We start from the raw sequence: 19,196 nt of genomic DNA on the forward strand, positions 1-19,196 counted from the left end.
CAGCTTTGAAAAACAGTGGGAAGTACAAGGTCAGACATAGGTTTTGTGCTGAGGAGAGACAGAGAAGGTGGACCTGGTAAATGTACCGAAAACAATAAGGGTCTGCTCGTTTGAATAATGTGTAACTGTCTTTGAATTCGTTCTCAACAGAGAAGTTGTTTGGATGAGTGAAACATGGGCTGTTATTTGTTTGTAATTAGTAGCTATATTTTAATTGTGTCAAAAATTTATTTTGAAATGCTTTTTTCTGGCATTTTCAAACAGTAGATCTATCATTCACATATGTGTTGTTAAAATGATTAAATAGATTAATCTGATTTCTGTCAAACTACCATATTTAGGCAAAATATTAGAAGTAAACTTAGGAAATTTTAACTACTTCCACAAAGCCCATTCTGAAGTACAGAGATACTCTCCCCTGGGTGTTGTACCTCTGATGAAAAGCCCCTGAAATGAGCTTGTTTCATTCACGGTCTTTCACTGGCTTTTGCAAATCTCTGAGGATGGAGACTCCACAGCCTTTCTGGACAACTTGTTCCAGTGCTTGATAATGCTTCGGAGAAAGCTAATATTAGCTTTATCTGAAACATTATATAAAGTTTAGATGAAGCTAGTCCTGTATGGGAGAATAAAAGCACTAACTAACTTCCAAAGGTACTTTTCAACCATGTGAAAAGTACCTTTGATACTTTTTGGTTCATCTAGCTAAAAAATGTGGGTTTCATAGCAGATTTAATACTGTACTAAAGAAACTTCAGTATTATTTGGTTCTGTATTAAAAGGCTGTTCACTTTTTTTTGGTGACGTATGAAATTATTCCTGTTACTCTAGAGCCGATAATGTTCTAGGGAAGGACTAAGTTGCATTTTAATAATGCATCAGCTTTGCTGTTATAATTGTAGAGAGCTATCTCGTTCTAGGAATTCAGCATGTACTTTTATTACAAACATTTAAATATAATGAGATCATGAGTCACGAGCAAAAGTGGTGGTTATATTTGAGGATCTGATTAAAAGAAGTATAATAAATATATATTGTCATCTATTATCATAGTGGTCGGCATGGCTTCACTGATGGGAAGTCACACTTGACCAGCTTCTTAAATTTCTGTGAAAAAGTGGCTGGTCTGGTAGATCAGAGGGGAGCAGTGGTTATTGTCTATGTGGACTTTAGTAAGGCATTTTACACTATCTCTCTTAAGGTCCTCATAGGCAAGCTGTTGATGCACAGACTGGATGAGGAGATAGTGAGGTAGGTTGAAAACCTTCTGAATGGCTGGGCCTAGAAAGAGATGATCAGTGGTACAAAGTCTAGTTGGAGGCCAGTAGCTAGTGGTGTACCTCAGGGGTCCATACTTGGTCGAGTCCTGTTTAACCTTGACAGGTTGGAGAAATAGGTTGACAGGAGTCTGACACAGTTCAACAAGGAGAAGTGCTGAGTCCTGCACTTTGAGAGGAACAAACCCAGGCACAGGTATATGCTGGGGCCACCCAGACTTGGCAGAAAAGCACGTCAGAGTCCGGGTGGACACCAAGTTAAACATGAACAAGCAATGTGCTCTTGCTGTAAGAAAGGTTAATGGTATCCTAGGTTGCATAAAATGATAGAATTGGAGGGAGATGATCCTTTTTGTCCCTCTCTCTATCCAGTACTCATGAGGCTACACCTGGAGTGTTGTTTCGAGTTCTGGGCTCAACTGTATAAGAAATATGGAGCTACTGGAGGGAGTCTAGCAAAGGGCCACTTAGATGATTAAGATCTGGAGGAAAAGCTGAGAGCTGGAGCTGTTTAGCCTGGGAAATAAAATGTTCAGATGAGACCTTATGAATGTCTATAAATACCTAAAGTGAGGGTGCAAAGAGGATGGGGCAAGGCTCTTTGCAGTGGTGCCCAGTAACTGAACAAGAAGCAGTGGGCACAAACTGAAACACAGCAGGTTTCATCAGAACATCAGGAAACATTTTTCTGCCTTTTTTTGAGGGTGACTTAGCAGGGGAGCAGCTTGCTTAGAGAGGATGTGGAGTCTGCATCCTTGGAGACATTCAAAAGCTGTCTGGACACGGTCCTCGGCAACTGGCTTCACAAGGTCCTGGTTGAGCAGTGGTCTTGGACCAAAGACCTCTAGAGATCCCCTCCAACCTCAGTCATTCTTTAATTCTGTGATAATATCGGCTTTTACATGGTACAATTAAAGATGTGTGGCTAATGTCTGTCTTACTGTCTGTGCCTTCCTGAATTCCTCATTTACAAATACAAAAGCTGTTGGTAAAACAGAATCATTTAATGTAATTTAAATTCCTGTACGACAATTGTACAGGACAAAAAAAAAAAAATATCAGAATGCATTCAATGAAGTGATAAAAAAAAATACCTTTCTGAATCAGTATTTTTTTCTTATCTAGATGTCTCTTTAGAGTGCCCTCTTGTGTTGAAACCTCATACTGAGGCCTCTTTAGAACATAGCAGGAAATAGTAAACTTAGTAAAACTAAATAGTGAAGCTAGTTTCTTGGAAACTTGTAACCTGATACAAACATCTCTGCTGTTTAAATTTTTGCCCATAGAATGTGAATGCAAAATACTGCAAAATAATATTTGAAATACCTGCTGTTTGTATTTTGCTGCAAAAATAAGCACAGTCTGGTAATTCTGAGATATGTGTTCTTATATTAGTAAGTTTACATTTTTAGAATTCTTTTTCATCTCAAAGTGCTCATTTATCATTTATTCATTATGGGTGGAATCTTGGCCTCAATTAGTTCCTGTTGACTTGAAGAGATCTTGAATTTCTCTGTCCTTTGATTATAAGATTTTTAGCCACCATTGAAACACAGTAGCAGTGATGTTCCAAAAACAGTACACTGCTTAGGGTTGGGAGGTTTTAGGGGTAAAAGAAACATTATTAAACTATGGAGGAAAGTGTAGGTGTACAAAGATGTTCAGCCAGACTGTAGTTTAGCCAAGGTGCTTGTAGAATTCCAAAATTCTTGTGGAATAATGTCATGCTCCTTCTTATCATTACTCCACAATATAGGCTGGTTTTATGTCTTTATATGAAAAAAAAAGCCTCTTTAGTTAGAACCACTACTTCACTAGAAAGGATTTCAATCACTTGATCTTTTATTGAGAGAGTAAAATGGCTGCAGTACAGCTTTTCTTTTCACCAAGAACTTACTAAAGTGTACCTTCCCCAGCTTGCACTTAATAACGCCTGTAATTTTATTTTAAAAAAAGAAATGTATAAGCTGTTGAAGAATGCAGTAAAAAACAAAAAGCAGAAGATAAAATGTGGATCAGCCAAATCAAAACAAAGCAGAACGAGTGACATTGCTTATTCAGCCTCACTCTACTGTCACCTTTCTGCAAGGCTGCTCTCCAGCCACTCCTCTACCAATTAATACTTGTGCCCACCATTGCTCCGTCATAGTTGCAGAATCTAGAATTTGGATTTGTTAAATTTAATCCCATTAATTATTGCAAAGTGATCCAGTCTCTCTAGATCCCTCTGCAAGGCCTCCCATCCCTCAAGATAGTCAACAGTACCTCCCTGTTTAGTATCATCAGTAAACTTGTTAATGGTCCCTTCAGCTCTTTCATAAGTATATTGAACAGAACTGGCCCTATGATTAAGTCGCAAGGAACATCGCTGGTGAATGGTAACCAACCAGATGTAGCCCCGTTCACTACAGCCCTTCAGCTAATTCTTCACCCAGTACACCATGAACCTCAGCTGTACAGCTCATCCTACAGCTGTAAAACGTTTCCAGAAGGATGCTGTAAGGCAGTATGAAAAGCCTTGTTGAAATCTAAAAAAACAGTGACCATCGCCCTCCCTTTATCCACTAAGTGAGTGACTTTGTCACAGAAGGATGTCAAATTAGTTAAACAAGAATTTCCTTTTCTGAACCCACGTTGACTGTGCCTGACAACTGCATCATTCTTTAAATGGCTTTCAAGGGCACCCATTATAATCTCCATAATTTTACCAGGAACTGAGGTTAGACACACAGGCCTATAGTTTGCTGCAGTAGTTTGACGTTATTTGAAAGCATGGGACACAGGTATACTTCTTGGTAATTGTTTAGTTCCTGAATCAGTCTAAGTGGGTAAATATTTAATCTGAGTAAGTTTATTTTTAAATATATATTTTAGTATAAAGCAAAACCTTGTCAATAAAGGTTATTAAAGTACAAACTTAATTTTAACAGACAATAGGGTCTTTAATCCACTATGAGCTAGTGCTGGATGCTTCATTCAGAAATGGAATCTACGACAGAGTGTGCAGATGTGCATTAAACTTGCCTTTCAAAATAATACTGATTATTAATAATTAAAAACTTCTTAAACTCTGAAGATTGATGAACCTTATGTTGCAGTGAGGGATAATTCTGCATATGAATCATTAATGATTTATATAAATACAGAAATCATGCAATTTGGACTCAAATCTTTACCTTGTAATTCTGTGGGAGTGTGTTCTAAGGTACACATTACCTGAAACTTTTTGTTTTATCAATTCCGAATTGAGTTGATCCTTCTGTTATTCTCTAGGAAGCATAAAGGTCTCAAACTCATAAAACGGAGAATGAGAATTTTGCATATGGCATTTAAGCAGCACTGATAGAAAGTATACAAGTGCCTCATCAGTACCTGCCTTCGAGGTACTGCTTTTATCTTGTGTCTCAGATCTGTACATATTCATTAATTCATCTGAATGCATGGCTTACTAAGCTATGAGAGAGCTGGAAGAGAGTCCTTCCTACAGCTCTGGATTCTGTTTCAGAGTTAGTAATATTATTCTTACTGCTCTGAATATAACTGATCCTATGGTAGTACAGATTCAGATGGTAGAGAATTAGTAACCGAGCTTATTTAGCCTTTTCTTAGAAATGTATAATAGCTAAGACATGTTTAAAATTTCTAGCTGATATAAACTGTGGAATAAACCTTAAAAATATAAAAGCTGACTTTGAAAAGGGTCCTGTGCCTACTGGACTCCTTTTTTCTTTTTCCCTGCTTTCCCATCCCTTCCTTCCTCCCTCCCTCCCTTCCTTCCTCCCTTCCTCCCTCCCTTCCTCCCTTCCTTCCTCCCTTCCTCCCTCCCTCCCTTCCTTCCTTCCTTCCTCCCTCCCTCCCTTCCTTCCTCCCTTCCTCCCTCCCTCCCTTCCTTCCTCCCTTCCTCCCTTCCTCCCTTCCTTCCTCCCTTCCTCCCTTCCTTCCTCCCTTCCTCCCTTCCTCCCTCCCTTCCTCCCTCCCTTCCTTCCTTCCTTCCTCCCTCCCTCCCTTCCTTCCTCCCTCCCTTCCTTCCTCCCTCCCTTCCTCCCTTCCTTCCTTCCTTCCTTCCTCCCTCCCTCCCTTCCTTCCTTCCTTCCTCCCTTCCTTCCTTCCTTCCTTCCTTCCTTCCTTCCTTCCTTCCTTCCTTCCTTCCTTCCTTCCTTCCTTCCTTCCTTCCTTCCTCCCTCTCTCCCTTCCTTCCTCCCTCCCTTCCTCCCTTCCTTCCTCCCTTCCTTCCTCCCTTCCTTCCTTCCTTCCTCCCTTCCTCCCTTCCTCCCTCCCTTCCTTCCTTCCTCCCTCCCTTCCTTCCTTCCTTCCTTCCTTCCTTCCTCCCTTCCTTCCTTCCTTCCTTCCTTCCTTCCTTCCTTCCTTCCTTCCTTCCTTCCTTCCTTCCTTCCTCCCTTCCTCCCTCCCTTCCTCCCTTCCTCCCTCCCTTCCTCCCTTCCTTCCTCCCTTCCTTCCTCCCTCCCTTCCTTCCTCCCTTCCTCCCTCCCTCCCTTCCTTCCTTCCTTCCTTCCTCCCTCCCTTCCTTCCTCCCTTCCTCCCTCCCTCCCTTCCTTCCTTCCTTCCTTCCTACCTTCCTTCCTTCCTTCTCTCTCTTGTCCCCTGTCTCTTTGTCTCTCTGTATTTGCCTCTCCCCATTTTCAAGATTATTGCCACTGTGTTATGTACTCATTTTTATGATGAGTGTAATGAAGAGAAAGAGAGAAGTTCTTCCAGTGGAAAAACTAACAACTATTGTGGTTGAACATAGGAAAAAGAACAGAGATGTGAAGTTACATTTCACCTCCATGCCTGTTGCTTTTCCTAGGAGAAGCGAGATGGTTGCTAATGGTTTCACCTTTACCATTTGTTACAATTGCTGTAAGTCAGGCTGGGTTTCTCTTTTTAGATCAAAGGTCTTTAGGTGTGTAAGTCGTGTTGCAGCCTCATTAGTCTGCGTGACATCCTTCAAGATACAGGAAAGGGTGGCGCATTGCTTTTCTGAGCACGGCTGCAACACACAATAGAAAGTAGCAAGACAGATCAATATCAGCTAGGAAAGTTTCAGCTTTTTCAAATTGAAAGAATGCCTGGCAAATATTTTAAGTAGTGTATGAATCCAGGAATGTGAGGATGTCTTAGTACCTAGGCGGTTTGCCTTTCTGCCATTCACAGTCACTGCTGTAAGAACTGACATTTGCATTGTAACGTACAGAAACTCCAGTCGAGCTCTTTCTGGTCACAGCAGCAGTTGTGTGGTCACTACTGAGCAACAAAGAACGAGGTTGGCTAAAGGGAAAGTCCAAAAACCTCAAAAACTCGTCTGCTTCTGTCAGTGCCTTCTGCTTCAAAGCATTTGCAACACAAGTTAACTGTCCAGCTCTTACTTTCTTCTGGCTTTTCCCCACTGGAATAATTATCCTTCTAAATAGTCTTTCAGCACCAATTATCTTCATTTAGCTGATATTTGCTTGACCGTTAACAGCTGCTGTTGCTGGAGAGGAATTACAGCTGCCCTCTTCAGGTAGTGGAGAACAAAGTTGTCCTCAAGACTTTAATATGTAAAAGTTGGCACACACATAAAATGAGGTTCACATTCAGAAATACATAATTAAGTGTATAAGCCCAATATTGTCGTGTATTTTCCCTTTGAAACCAATGGAAACAAATATTGTAATTTAGGTTGGATCATCTCTACGTTTGTGCATATGGATCCACATCAGTAAGAATATGCCTCTACTTTCATGTATGTTTACAGAAGTTATTTGAAAGTTCAGCTTGCTCAATAGCACGTGTACCTCAACCAAAATAAGAGTATTCAAAAATCACTTTGGAACAAAGCAGGTTTTATAAATGTGTTAGTGGTGGTGTTCCTGTTTGTTTGCTCTGGGTAGGCACATTTCTCATGTTATGATATGAAGTCAGAACAACTGTTTTCTGTCTCAACGGCTCACATCCTATTGCAAGACAAGAGACAAGCAGATGACATAAAGGAGAACACTCAAAACATGAGCAGCAGCGCAAGAGCAGCTTCTAATCCCATTTTTCCCGTAAAGATTGTGATTTTCTTTAACCTCTGTCTTCTGGAGTTGGTTTATTAACATAGTTTTCATAAGTTTTCATTGGTTCTAGCGCGTGCAGTTGTGGACAAAACCAAAGTATGGAAGTGTGACACCATTCTTTGTCACCACTGTGTGACAAACAAAAGCCCTCCATATGCTTGCTTCTTAGCCGTGAGCCAGTGTGTTTGGAAGGAAAGAAAGAAGTTAAAGTGATTGAACCTGACTAGTGTAGAGGATAGTGAAACAGCCATACCAACATCTTTTGGAACACTCTGCTAATGCTTGTTGGAAATTTAAGTTAGAAGCATCTAGTTTGGCTAAATTGGGACAAACTTCAGAAACAAAATCTAAAAGTACTCTTAAAATGGCTGGAGTTTTGGTTAGAAGGCATTCAAGGTGGATGTATAAAGGCGGGCTATTGAAATGCCCATATAGCTACAGGGTTTGGTTTATTTTCCCCATCTGACTGCAGAGCCAAATTATTCAGTGGGTATATGGTTCATCAAATACATAAAAATCAAAATAATTGTATAGACTTTAACAATAATGTATATTCCTCCTCAGAGCTCAAATTTTGCTGCCTTTCTTCTTCTCTTATCAGACATTTCTGGAATCATAACACAAAGGAGAAGAAAAAAAAAAGCAAAGATGACAAATCCTGTGTTCTCTTTGACATTTTTAAAGTTTCAGGATAACTTATTCTGTTGAGATTTTGAACAAAATATCAAAAATAAGTATTTTCCTAACACTTTTCTTCATGTCAAGTGTAGCTAAACTTGGATTGATTTGTTGTTCCAGAACAAACACTTGCTCTGAAATAAAAGGGAGACTGTGTATGTTGTTGGCTATGATAGTCAAGGTGGTAGTGCCGCCATGCTTCTCCAATTAAGCAAACTGTTTAACCACCTTCAAAATTTATAAAACCTAAGAATAATGACAATAATAAATGCTTTTTGTCTAGTGTGCCATGGCACAGTGAATTGGATAATGTTAGGGTTTGTCTGCTGACTGATGAAATGTACTGTAGCAGATAAATCAAATGGGTGACACTCTATTAGACTTGAAAGGTGATAGCTCTTGTAAATCAACTGATGTGAGAATATTTCAGTGCAGTAGATTTCAGATGTTTATTGAAGTCTTGAATCTTTGAAACCCTGCAAATGCATATTTTAAAAGCTATGAAACAAGTGACTAGAAATACAGCAGTATGCTTATTAGTGACAAAACTGTTGCCTGAAACAGAACTCAGCTAAATTTTCTATTTTCTTTGTGTGCTCAATTATTTTTTTCATTTCTGCAAGTACTTCCTAGAGACATTGGCTTGAACTTCAAAGCGTAACACTACAAATGCTCTATCAATTGCCATGGTAGCTAGACTCAGAATTTTTGGTTATGAAAGTCCAGTACTGCCTACCAAAGATCTTTTTAAGTTTCGGTGAGCTAGGATCTAATAATATGAATTCAAAGAATTAAAATTAAAAAGTATATTTTGGTTGTTTTCAGCATTGTAATAATATGTTGTTTATTGGCATCAGTTTTAAGGAAGGTTTTCATTTGTGTTTCTTTCTTGTATTTCTTTCAACTGTTCATTTTGAATCCTTCTAACAGTTCACTCTTTGATTCATTAGTTGTGCCTTTAAAAAGTTGATCTGCTAATTAACTTTCAGTAAATAAGCATGGAGTTGCTGTAATGGTTGTAACCAATTACGAAGCCTATGAAGATGTGCCTATTCTCTTTACCTAAAGCTGTGTTCTTTTTTATTTCTGCTTCATTTGCTTTATGAAGACAGAATATACGATTTTCACTTAATATGCAGTTTAAATATATTTTTATTTGATCACTGTGATAGCATTGTGAATTAAATTTTTCAAAAATATAGGCTAAAACCTGGTTCAACAGCAAGGATGTTGTTTTTCTGGGGGTTTTTTTGATATCTGAAAAAAAAAGTAGAAGTGTCTTTACTTATTAAAGTAACATGCAGCTTCCCAAATATGGTGTTTATTCTATTAAAATAATGCATTTTCTTAAAATTTACGAACAAATTGTTAAATTAACTAAAAACTAAATTAGGAGTAGCTTCTTCAAGAAACTCCTTTTCCAGATCAGTTTTTTATGTGTGCTCTCAACAGCAGAATAACAAGCTGTGAAGAATAAACATGTATTTATGAAGGACGTGTGCCCCTATTAGTTTCTGGATTTGTTCTCCATTAATTTTAATTATGTAGGATATTTTCAGAGTCTGATAGTGTTAAGTACATTGGGGTACTATGCCTGTAATTTTGGTTCTGTAATTTATTTGGTTTTCTTGTAATTTTAGACTCTGTGAGTATTTTCAAGTTTTGGAGTTCTTCCCACTTGTTCTTAACGCTTCTGTAATGTATCTTCCCCGATAATTGACATATATTCATAGTTTGAAACTAATGTGGCGGTTAATATCTGAAGAAAAAAATTCATATTAAACGCGTTTGGGTTTTGTTGTAGATATTACATAATAAAACAAAAAACCAAAACTAGAACAAAAATGTAATTAACTTTCTTTCTGTGTGTAGCCCACTGTTTGTGAAAGGGAGCTCTGTGTATTTGCTTTCCAAACATTAGGAGTGATGAACGAAGCTGCTGATGAAATTGCAACTGGAGCACAGGTAGAATTATCTAATGCTTATTACGTATCTGATTTTCTATACTGTACTCAGTGTCCTCAGTCTCTTCTAGTATTTATTTTGACTTGTGTTGTCCGCAAGAGTACTGTTCGGTAAGTGTTATTTTATTTGTCCACCTTTATAGCTGCAAAAACACAGTTTCATACATGGTATTTTCAAAGGATACTAATGAGGTGCTTCCATTGTTTTGCTTCTGTGTAATTAGAGTAACCCGGTTTTGTTGTTTTGTAGTTTAAAATTGGGTCACCTGGGTTGTTAATAAAAGCATCCATTGTCATTTAGAGATAATTCCTATTTATTTTCACCTAATGAGCCATTACTACTCTCATGCAATTAATAAGCTACTTCCTGTTCATAGTGTTGGGATGCAGCTATCCGCTGAGCATCTGTTGTTTTAATCATTAAATAACAGTTGGAAAGTCCTTTCTGAAGTTGCTGCATAGGTTTTTTTCTCTCTTCTCAAGGATCAGGAGTTTGATGCAAGCTTACTTCCTGACTCTAAGTTCAGTTGTTAGCGTAGGTACAACCGTATGGGTTTTTTAATTTCATAATCTTATATGTGACTTAAAAAAAAATTTTTAAACTATGTTTATAGACTACCATATAGCCTTAGTTTTCAGTAAATTCAAAAGTTAAAAGATCTTGAGTTTAAGGTCCTTTTAAGATCTTCAGTTACAAGTTTATACACCTTACAAAAAAGTGAATTCCTCTCTGTTTTCCTAGACATATGTCACTTACTGTGCATTTATGTAGTAAGCAGCACAGGGGTTTTGGAAGACCAAATGTTTGGTTAACTTCAACTAGCACTAGTGAGTATAGCCACTAGAAATAAACCATTCAGCTGACTGTCTCTATACCACCTGTGGACAGTGTACACCGGGTTCTTCACTTGAGAATATGACTGCAGGATCTGAATATCAGCTCTTCATCTTGTATCTGAAGACCTTTAATTGGCTATATTTGCAACATTTAGCATATCGAACACAGTGATACCTGCATAAGCTTGTAAGAAATGGAGAGAGGTTTGTTGATGAAGCCCTACCTCTTCCTCAGCCCAAAGTCCTCTGAAGACTCTGACTATTTAGTTTAAAACCATTACCCCTTTTCCTGTCACAAAAGACCTTGATAAAAATGTCCTTATCATTCTTATAGGCCTCCTTTAAGCATTGAAAGGCTTACAATAAGATCTCCCCTGGAGCCTTCTTTTCTCCAGCTCAACAACCTCAGGTCTCTCTGCCTGTCCTCACAAAGGAGTTATTCCATTCCCGTGATCACTTTTGTGGCCCTCCTCTGGACTCAGTCCAACAGGTCCATGTCTTTCCTGGGCTAAGGACTCCAGAGCTGGACACAGGACTCCAGGTGAGGTCTTACCAGAGCGGAGTAGAGAGGCAGAATCACCTCCCTTGATCTGCTAGCCACACTTCTTCTGATGCTGCCCAACATACAGTTGGCTCTCTTGCATTGCTGACTCATGTTCACCTTTTCATCCACCACTACCCCCAAGTCCTTCTCAGTCCTTCTCAGCAAGGCTGCTCTCAGTCTCTTCACACCCTAGTCTGTGTTGATAACTGGTGGTTGTCCTGACCCAGGTGCAGGATCTTGCTCTTGGCCTTGTTGACCTTCACGGTTCACATGTACCCACTTCTTAAGGTTATTCAGATCCGTCTGGCATTCTGTCCCTCAAGTGTGTCAATCACACCACTCAGCTTGGTGTCATCTGCAGACTTTGCTGAGGTTGCCCTGGATCGCACTTCATTAATGAAGATTTTAAAGAGTACTGGTCTCAGTATGGTGCCCTGAGGGGCACCAGTTGTCAACAACCTCCATCTGGACACTGAGCTGTGGATGAGAACATCTAGCCACAGCTTGTCCACTGAACAGTCCATCCATCAGATCCATAGCTCTCCAATTAAGGGAGAAGAATGTTGTAGGGCGCTATATCAGAGGCCTTACAGAAGTCCAGATAGATGACATCCATAGCTTTTCCCTTGTCTAGTGATGTGATCACTCCCTCATGGAAAGCCAGTAAGTTGGTCAGGCAGGACTTGCCCTTGGTGAAGCTGTGCTGGCTGTCTCTGAGCACTTCCCTGTCCTCCATGAGCCTTAGCATAGCTTCTAGTAAGATCCATTCCATGATCTTCCTAGGCACAGAGGTGAGGCTGATAGGTTGGTGCTTTCCAGGGTCCTCTTCTCTACCCTGTTTAAAAATGGGTGCAATTTTTTCCTCTTTCCAGTCAACAGGGACTTCGCCTGACTGTGGTGACTTCTCAAACATCATGGAGAGCGGCTCAGCAACTACATCAGCCAATTCCCTCAAGACTCTGGGATACATCTCTTCACATTCCTTAGGTGGTCACAAACCTGATCTTCTCTTACAGTAGGAGGGACTTTACTCCCCCTGTACCTGCCTTGTGGTCCTTCCACTTGAGAGGTGTGGGAAGAGAGGTGGTCAGTAAAGACTGAGGCAAAGCAGTTGTTGAGTATCTCAGCCTTCTCGTTGTCTGTTGGTACCCATTTGCCAGTCGTGTTTATTGTGGGGGTGCGCTTTCTTTGACCTTCCTTTTCTGGTTGACATAGCTGTAGAAGCTCCTATTATTACTCTTTGCATACCTTGCCAAGTTCTGTGCCTTGGCCTTCCTGACCCCATCCCTAAACTAGCAAGCAGCATATCTATACTCTTCCCAGGATACCTGTCCATGCTTCCACTGCTTGTGAATTTCCTCCTTGCCCTTTAGTTTGACCTGCAGGTTTCTACTCAGCGATGCCAGTCTCTTGCCTTCTTTTCCTGATTTCTTACACCTGAGGATCAAGAACTTTCATGCTCTACAGAAAGCATGCCAGCTCCGTTCTGTTCCCTTGTTCCTGAGGGCAGTTTCCCAGGGAAACTATTGATTAAGTCCTTGAAGAGCTGAAATTTCCTTTCCTAAAATAAGGGAAATTTAAATACAAACTTACGTGGTATGTTACATGTACATTATTCACTACGTACAAACAAGTAGTTCTCACTTCTCTTTTTAGATACAGCTGGCAGGAAGGGTGGTCCCAGTTAGCTTTCGCTCTGTTTTATGTTGGTATCACTGTGCAGGCATATGCAGACCTTTCTCTAGGTCTCTGTATCTACAGATCTTTGCTGCAGTGTACTGAAGTGATTACAACCTTAATGGTGCTTAGAAGAGTTAGATAAGAGGGTTTGTTGATTGTCCTGTTGGAACTAGGTGACTAAATTTTGCCAAGTTTCACTCTAACAATAGCATTGCATTCAGCTCTCTACATCTGATCTGTTTGAACTCCTGTTGGCAGAAATAATTCAGCACTTCTAAGGTTTGATTCATGTGAGCTATTTTTGACATTAGTTTAAGATAGTGTGAATCAGTATTAGCACAGTGGTTATTTTCTCCATTGATTATAAAGAGAGGTTAGGCTGACTAGTAAGACGTAGATGTTCGCTTTGTGAATTTCTGTATTTTGTCAGATGAGTCTTTCTCCAAATCATTTTGTGTAGTGAAGGATAAATAACTTCCAATTATTAGAAATTACATTCTATTTTTTTCCATTGTGATTTGAGGTATACACCCATGCTTTGTCACTCTCAATACTCTGAGGCTCCTGAATATAATAATAAGTGATCGTACTTTCTAAAACTTTCAGGCTCAAACTCACCTTATATTATTTTAGTCACATAGTCAAAATGCTTGAAAATTGAATGCCTGATTGTTGATAGTTCAGACTCACAGTAGAGAGTCTCTGGAAAGAAAGAAGCACTGTCTTAGAGAATGATGTCACAAGACGGAGTTGTCTTTAGCAAGGGTCGTCATGTCCTTGAAAATATTTTAATCCTTTCTTACATAAATCAGTATCTTCTGTTAAGGAGGAGGAGTTCAGGCTCAGTTCTAAGGATGTTTAGATCCACAGTGCTTCCTACTACCAAGGATCGCATATGCAAGTTTGTATCGTAGTACTTGTACTAGACTTACTTCCCAGTTTAAGTTGGACATAGTTCTGTCAGCTCAAACCAATGATCTCAGGGCAAATCGGGGATTTAATTAAGCCTGGTCTATGCCCACTTTCCCCCATGTCAGAGCAATATGCGGGTATCATGCTGAGAAACAATATAGGAGTCTACAGTTAAATTAAAGGAGGGCTTTGGAATGGTGCTCTAAGAACTGTTCCAATTTTCATAAGGAGTCCCATCAAGCAAATCATAAAGCAAAATGACTGTGAGTCACTGTATTAAGAGAAGGAGGACTCAAACAAATCTTCCTTAGTAGTGTTTTGTGAATGGAGGCTAGGAAGTGCTTCTCAGAAGCAGGGTGATTGAACTCAGGCTCAATTTAATGATAATAAATTTATTCAATAAATTTACACAGTTAGGCTGTTAGATGACCTGGCTGTGTATGCAGACTCCTGGTCTCCTTTGCTAATGCTAATGCAGATGCCCTGTTTTGAAACATTCATCACACTTACAGGCATTACAAACTGGAAAGGAATTAGAGCACCATGGAAGAAAGGGGGTCATTATTTAAGTAACTTTATTTTCAATGTGTGAGATATTTTGTAACTGGAACTAACAGAATAGTTAGAATAGAATAGAATAAACTGATGAAGAAAATTGTCCATACATGCTAAAGGAGCAGAGGAGGAGAATAGCAACAGTATGACTCACAGTAGCACAGTTCCTTTTCCTTTTCATCATGATTCTTATTTTCATTCTGCTTCTCTAAAGGAACATTTTTTTTTTTTTCCTTCAAATGATCAGAGACAATCGCTGATATATAAAAACTTCTATAACAGCTTGAGCTGTGAGATGAGATCTGATCTGTGTGGAGTTGTGGGAGGAAACAGGGATGCGTACTGAGTACCACTCATCTCAGCTTTTCCTTTCTTTCATGGAAGAATCTGTTTTCACATAGGAATGTTTACAGAAGGCACAGAACAAATAGGAAAATTATCTAATCTGCAGATACATTTTTATGTAGCAACTTTGAATTTCATTATGAACTGGATTTCACAACTGCTAGAAAGTTGCTTTCTTGCTGGTTTGTGATTGCTGTATTCTATATTTAACCTCTGAATTAAGAATTTTGAAACACACATACGGAAATATGTTGCTAAGTTGTATGTGTGCCTGTGTGCATATATGTGAAGACATGCCTGTGTACACTTTGCATACATGATCTTGCAGTGAAATCTTGGAAATCATAGATATTCAAAGACATTTTGTAATTTCGTACAACAGGATGGAAGGAAGAGGGTCTCCCAGTGTGAGCCATGCAAATGACTGTTTAATCAGTGCACTGCTCTGGCTTTACCAGAAGCAATGTTTCCAAGCGTTTCTATGATTACAGTCTTCAGGAGAACAGCAGGCAGTTGTAATTACACAGAACCTTCCTCATTCTCGAGCAAAATTTTTCGCTGCCATCTACTGTACAGAGATACAGAGATCCAGCACAACTTCAATCCTCTAACGAATGAATTCAATGCAGAAATTAGCACATGTGCAGAAGGGAAAGCAGGACTGCAAGTAGTGTATTTGACATGATAATACATTTACAACCAGATACTAGTCCTGCTTATGCACGTGGAATAATATACATGAAGCCATTTGAGGTCAGTGGATAAATTTCAGTCCTAAACTATTTCTTGTGGATAACATGGTTTGGGTAACCTGCAGACCTAGGAACTCTGTCCACCCTCATCCAGTGATGTCCTCCTCCATGAGCTTTGCAGGGTTTATCCCTTGCGTCTCTCAACAGCGCTGATTTTTGGAGCAGGGGTGATACCCAGGAGCAGGATGTTGATGACAGAGCTTCTGCTGTGGGAAGAGCTGAGAGTCACTTGTCGTGGCATCTGTGCCAAATTCTGTGGGTAACATAGGTAGCAATTAAATATGGGTTTACTATTATGTGTGAAAAAAAAAGCAGACTGGAAGATACAATATGAAAGTATATATATTGAATAAATATTTTTCTTTACCCTTAGGTGGTTGATCTGTTGGTATCCATGTGTCGATCTGCGTTAGAGTCACCTAGGAAAGTTGTCATCTTTGAGCCATATCCTTCTGTAGTTGATCCTAATGATCCTCAGATGCTGGCCTTTAACCCTAGGGTAAGTAGTTACCTTTCCTTTATGTCATAGGTTGGTTTTAGTCATACATGAGATTTCGAATCAAAGTCTTCTTCTGGAGGAGTCTCCTTTACTATAGAGATACAGCTCCAAAATATTGCACAAACATGCGACTATTTTCAGAACTTTGTAGTTTTTTTAAATTCTCTCTGAGAAGGTATTTGAGTATAAATTGTAAGTTGCTTTGAAAGTTACGTTGAAGCCAAGAAATTCTCTTAGGATACAAATTCTGGATGCAAAATTTTAATGTCTTTCCCTCAGTGTACACATTGGACACAAAGAGAAAGATGGCCATTGGGAGATGTACATGACATAAACAAGGGGAGTTCAAGTCCATCTTTTAATTCTTAAAGTGGTTATTGCTGTCATCTCATTAACTTTTAATGTAATTTTCAATGTAATTTTAATGTATGTGTACTTTAAATGTAATTTTATCAAATATTTACGTAAGACTTGGGTTTCATACAAGCACCAGTTTTTAAGTAAAGAATTGTGTTTGCACTGCGTGCTCCTTATGCTGCAAGTACTGGCTCTCAGGGAAGCCCTTGAGAAGCTGTGAACTATTACGTCTCACTTGAGCCATACCCAAAGGCCTAAAATGAGAACTTTGGAGGTCCTACACTGAGGTGCACTTAACTTTTTCTAAACAAAGGCCAATAGCAGTAGTTCTTCCTCAGGAAGGGGCAAGCATGTTCTGTAGCATGTGAGAAGGAAGAGTAGGTGCTTGGAGGGGCGGATGAAGAGACAGCTATTCTAGTGACCGGGCAAGGCAGGAGTTTGAAACACGTAATGAAAGGAGGCCACATCAGAAGAGGAATGGAAAGAATCCCTGCATTGACAGGGCCTACACTGCCTCGTCCCAGCTCCTTGTCATCATAAATGAGGTGAAAGCCTATGGGCAGAAGTTGGCAAGGGCCAAAGAAAGGGAACAGTGAAGCTCCTGAAAGCGACGTGTGGAGCTGGTGACACATAGACTATTAAGCTCATCCAGTCAGAAACGGTAGAGCGGTCTGGTAGTGTCTCCTAATCAGAATGTAGGCAAGGATCAGGGTGGGTCAGAGGGACAAGTAAAGGACCTCTGATGTTTTATAGAGCTGTTGGCAAAGTAAACACATCTGTTTATTTAGCGTTCTATTTAAAATCGATTTTGTTGCTGTATTATTTAGCTTAATGGCACATTGTCCAAATGACTGTCAGAAGCTGTGTTTATTTGCAAATATTTGCTTAATAAGTGAGGGTTTTTTTGAGTGTCTTGGAAATTCCAGTGAAATTCAAAGAAAAATGAGTGTAAGACTTTATCATGGAATTTTCCTGGACTGGGAATGAGAAAGTCTGTGTATGAGGTAGAAGGAAGCTATAGGTTAGAAATATTTGAAAGGATTGGTTCACTGGACATTCATCCTTGCTTTGGTTTTATACACACTCAAAGAATTCAGTTCTTTGTAGAGCCAAAAACTAATATTCTTTTAATTTATTTGCTTATTTTATGCTACATCAGAAGAAGAATTATGACCGAGTCATGAAAGCACTGGATAGTATCACTTCAATTAGAGAGATGACACAGGTGAGTTTAAAAATCGTTACCTAACTAATTGCTATTTTTAAAACTAGGAAGATGTTTATATTACTCGCCTGTAGTGGGTGAGGAAGTCAATAGCATAATTTCTTCCTATAGAGCTGCAGTAATATGAAAATGTGTGTTAAAAATAACAAACATAGAGTATCTATAATCGCAGTTAAATAAAAGTGATGAAGTAGAACTCCGATCTTTTGAAATTTAAATAAGACATAATAACAGCAAAATGGGACATTGTAACAAGATAATCACCAACTGCTGCATTTCTGGAAATATCAAAGCCAAACTGAGTCTTTTATTTCCAAATGAAAAGAAATTGATTTTGTGTCAGTGCTCTGAATGATAGCTTTATTTCTATTATATCAAAACACTTGATCAGCTAAGTGTGGTTGGGAACTTGAAGGGTTGGGTCTCTTGGGATTACTACTATATGATTTCTCAATATTCACAGTGGAGCAGAATCTGATAACAGTACTTAGATATATTCTTACATTTCCTTTCCCAAACAGCCTAGTTGATTATAACTGATGACTGAATTCTTCCCTGTGTACCTTGCTTTTCCGACTGTGATTTAAATGTAACCTCACAACAGTTTATAAATCTTACCCTACATGTCTTCATAAAGTACTTTGCGATTCTGGGATGAAGAATAAGGTGTATAGAGAGGAATAAAATAAATTGAAAATTAAAATTCACACATTTTTGTTAAATAATGTAACATCTTGTAAAATTTTTAAAAATCATGTATTTCTGTTCTCTAATACAATCTCTTCTTTAAAAAAAACCCACCAATTTGCTTTTTTATAATGTTAAAGTAATTCTTGGACTGGTGACTTCTAAAGGGGTTAGCACTGTGATTGAAATCACAAAATGTTTTCAAAAGGATTATAAACTGATACAGTATTTTACTCTACCATTTTATAGCATGAAACAGTTTTTAAAAGTGGAGTGAATTATCTTGGGATATTTTGAGAGACTCAGTCGTGTGATGTTCCAGTGCAATTTCTTAATGCAAGAGTCGAACATAGATATCTTCTGCTGTTCTCCCTTAGACCACCAGTGTTTACTATAATATGCTCGTTTTTATGCTAATTACATGCTTATTATTTTGCTCCAGGGAAAATAATGGCTGTATTAATTCTTCTTGTTGTCAAAACACATTTATAACTATACAAAGGTAAATGTCAGTAAAATTGTGATTTAAGCCTACTAATGAGTCCCATATATTTGTTTTAATAGATGAAATTGTGGGCAATGTAATATATAAAATTTAACCTTATGATTTTAACTAGAATCAACGTAATTACTCTTTTTTAGGCACCTTACTTGGAAATAAAGAAGCAGATGGATAAACAAGACCCACTTGCACATCCCCTTCTACAATGGTATAAGATTTACTCACATGAGATTATAATTATTAAAGTAACAAGCTGAATGAATAATCACTTCACCAGTGTAATTTGGTACAAGCTTACCCTGAGAATTAATGTCACAGTTGACATTTGCAACTGTAGTTGT

The 19,196-nt window shown here is 38.7% G+C and overlaps 1 protein-coding gene across 2 annotated transcripts in view; it reads left to right on the top strand.

Annotated features, from left to right (window-relative positions):
* The window catches only part of PARP8 (poly(ADP-ribose) polymerase family member 8), a 125,416-nt gene that overhangs the window by 90,398 nt on the left and 15,822 nt on the right, over positions 1 to 19,196 (top strand). For both annotated transcript variants that reach the window (XM_054054887.1, XM_054054886.1), the window contains exons 15-18: positions 9,869 to 9,961; positions 15,959 to 16,084; positions 17,601 to 17,666; positions 18,996 to 19,063. In XM_054054887.1, the coding sequence (XP_053910862.1) occupies positions 9,869 to 9,961; positions 15,959 to 16,084; positions 17,601 to 17,666; positions 18,996 to 19,063 (353 nt within the window). The remainder of the gene's footprint in view (positions 1 to 9,868; positions 9,962 to 15,958; positions 16,085 to 17,600; positions 17,667 to 18,995; positions 19,064 to 19,196) is intronic.

This window comes from Cuculus canorus, chromosome Z, assembly GCF_017976375.1.
Source record: "Cuculus canorus isolate bCucCan1 chromosome Z, bCucCan1.pri, whole genome shotgun sequence".
In the NCBI taxonomy this organism is placed as follows: Eukaryota; Metazoa; Chordata; class Aves; order Cuculiformes; family Cuculidae; genus Cuculus; species Cuculus canorus.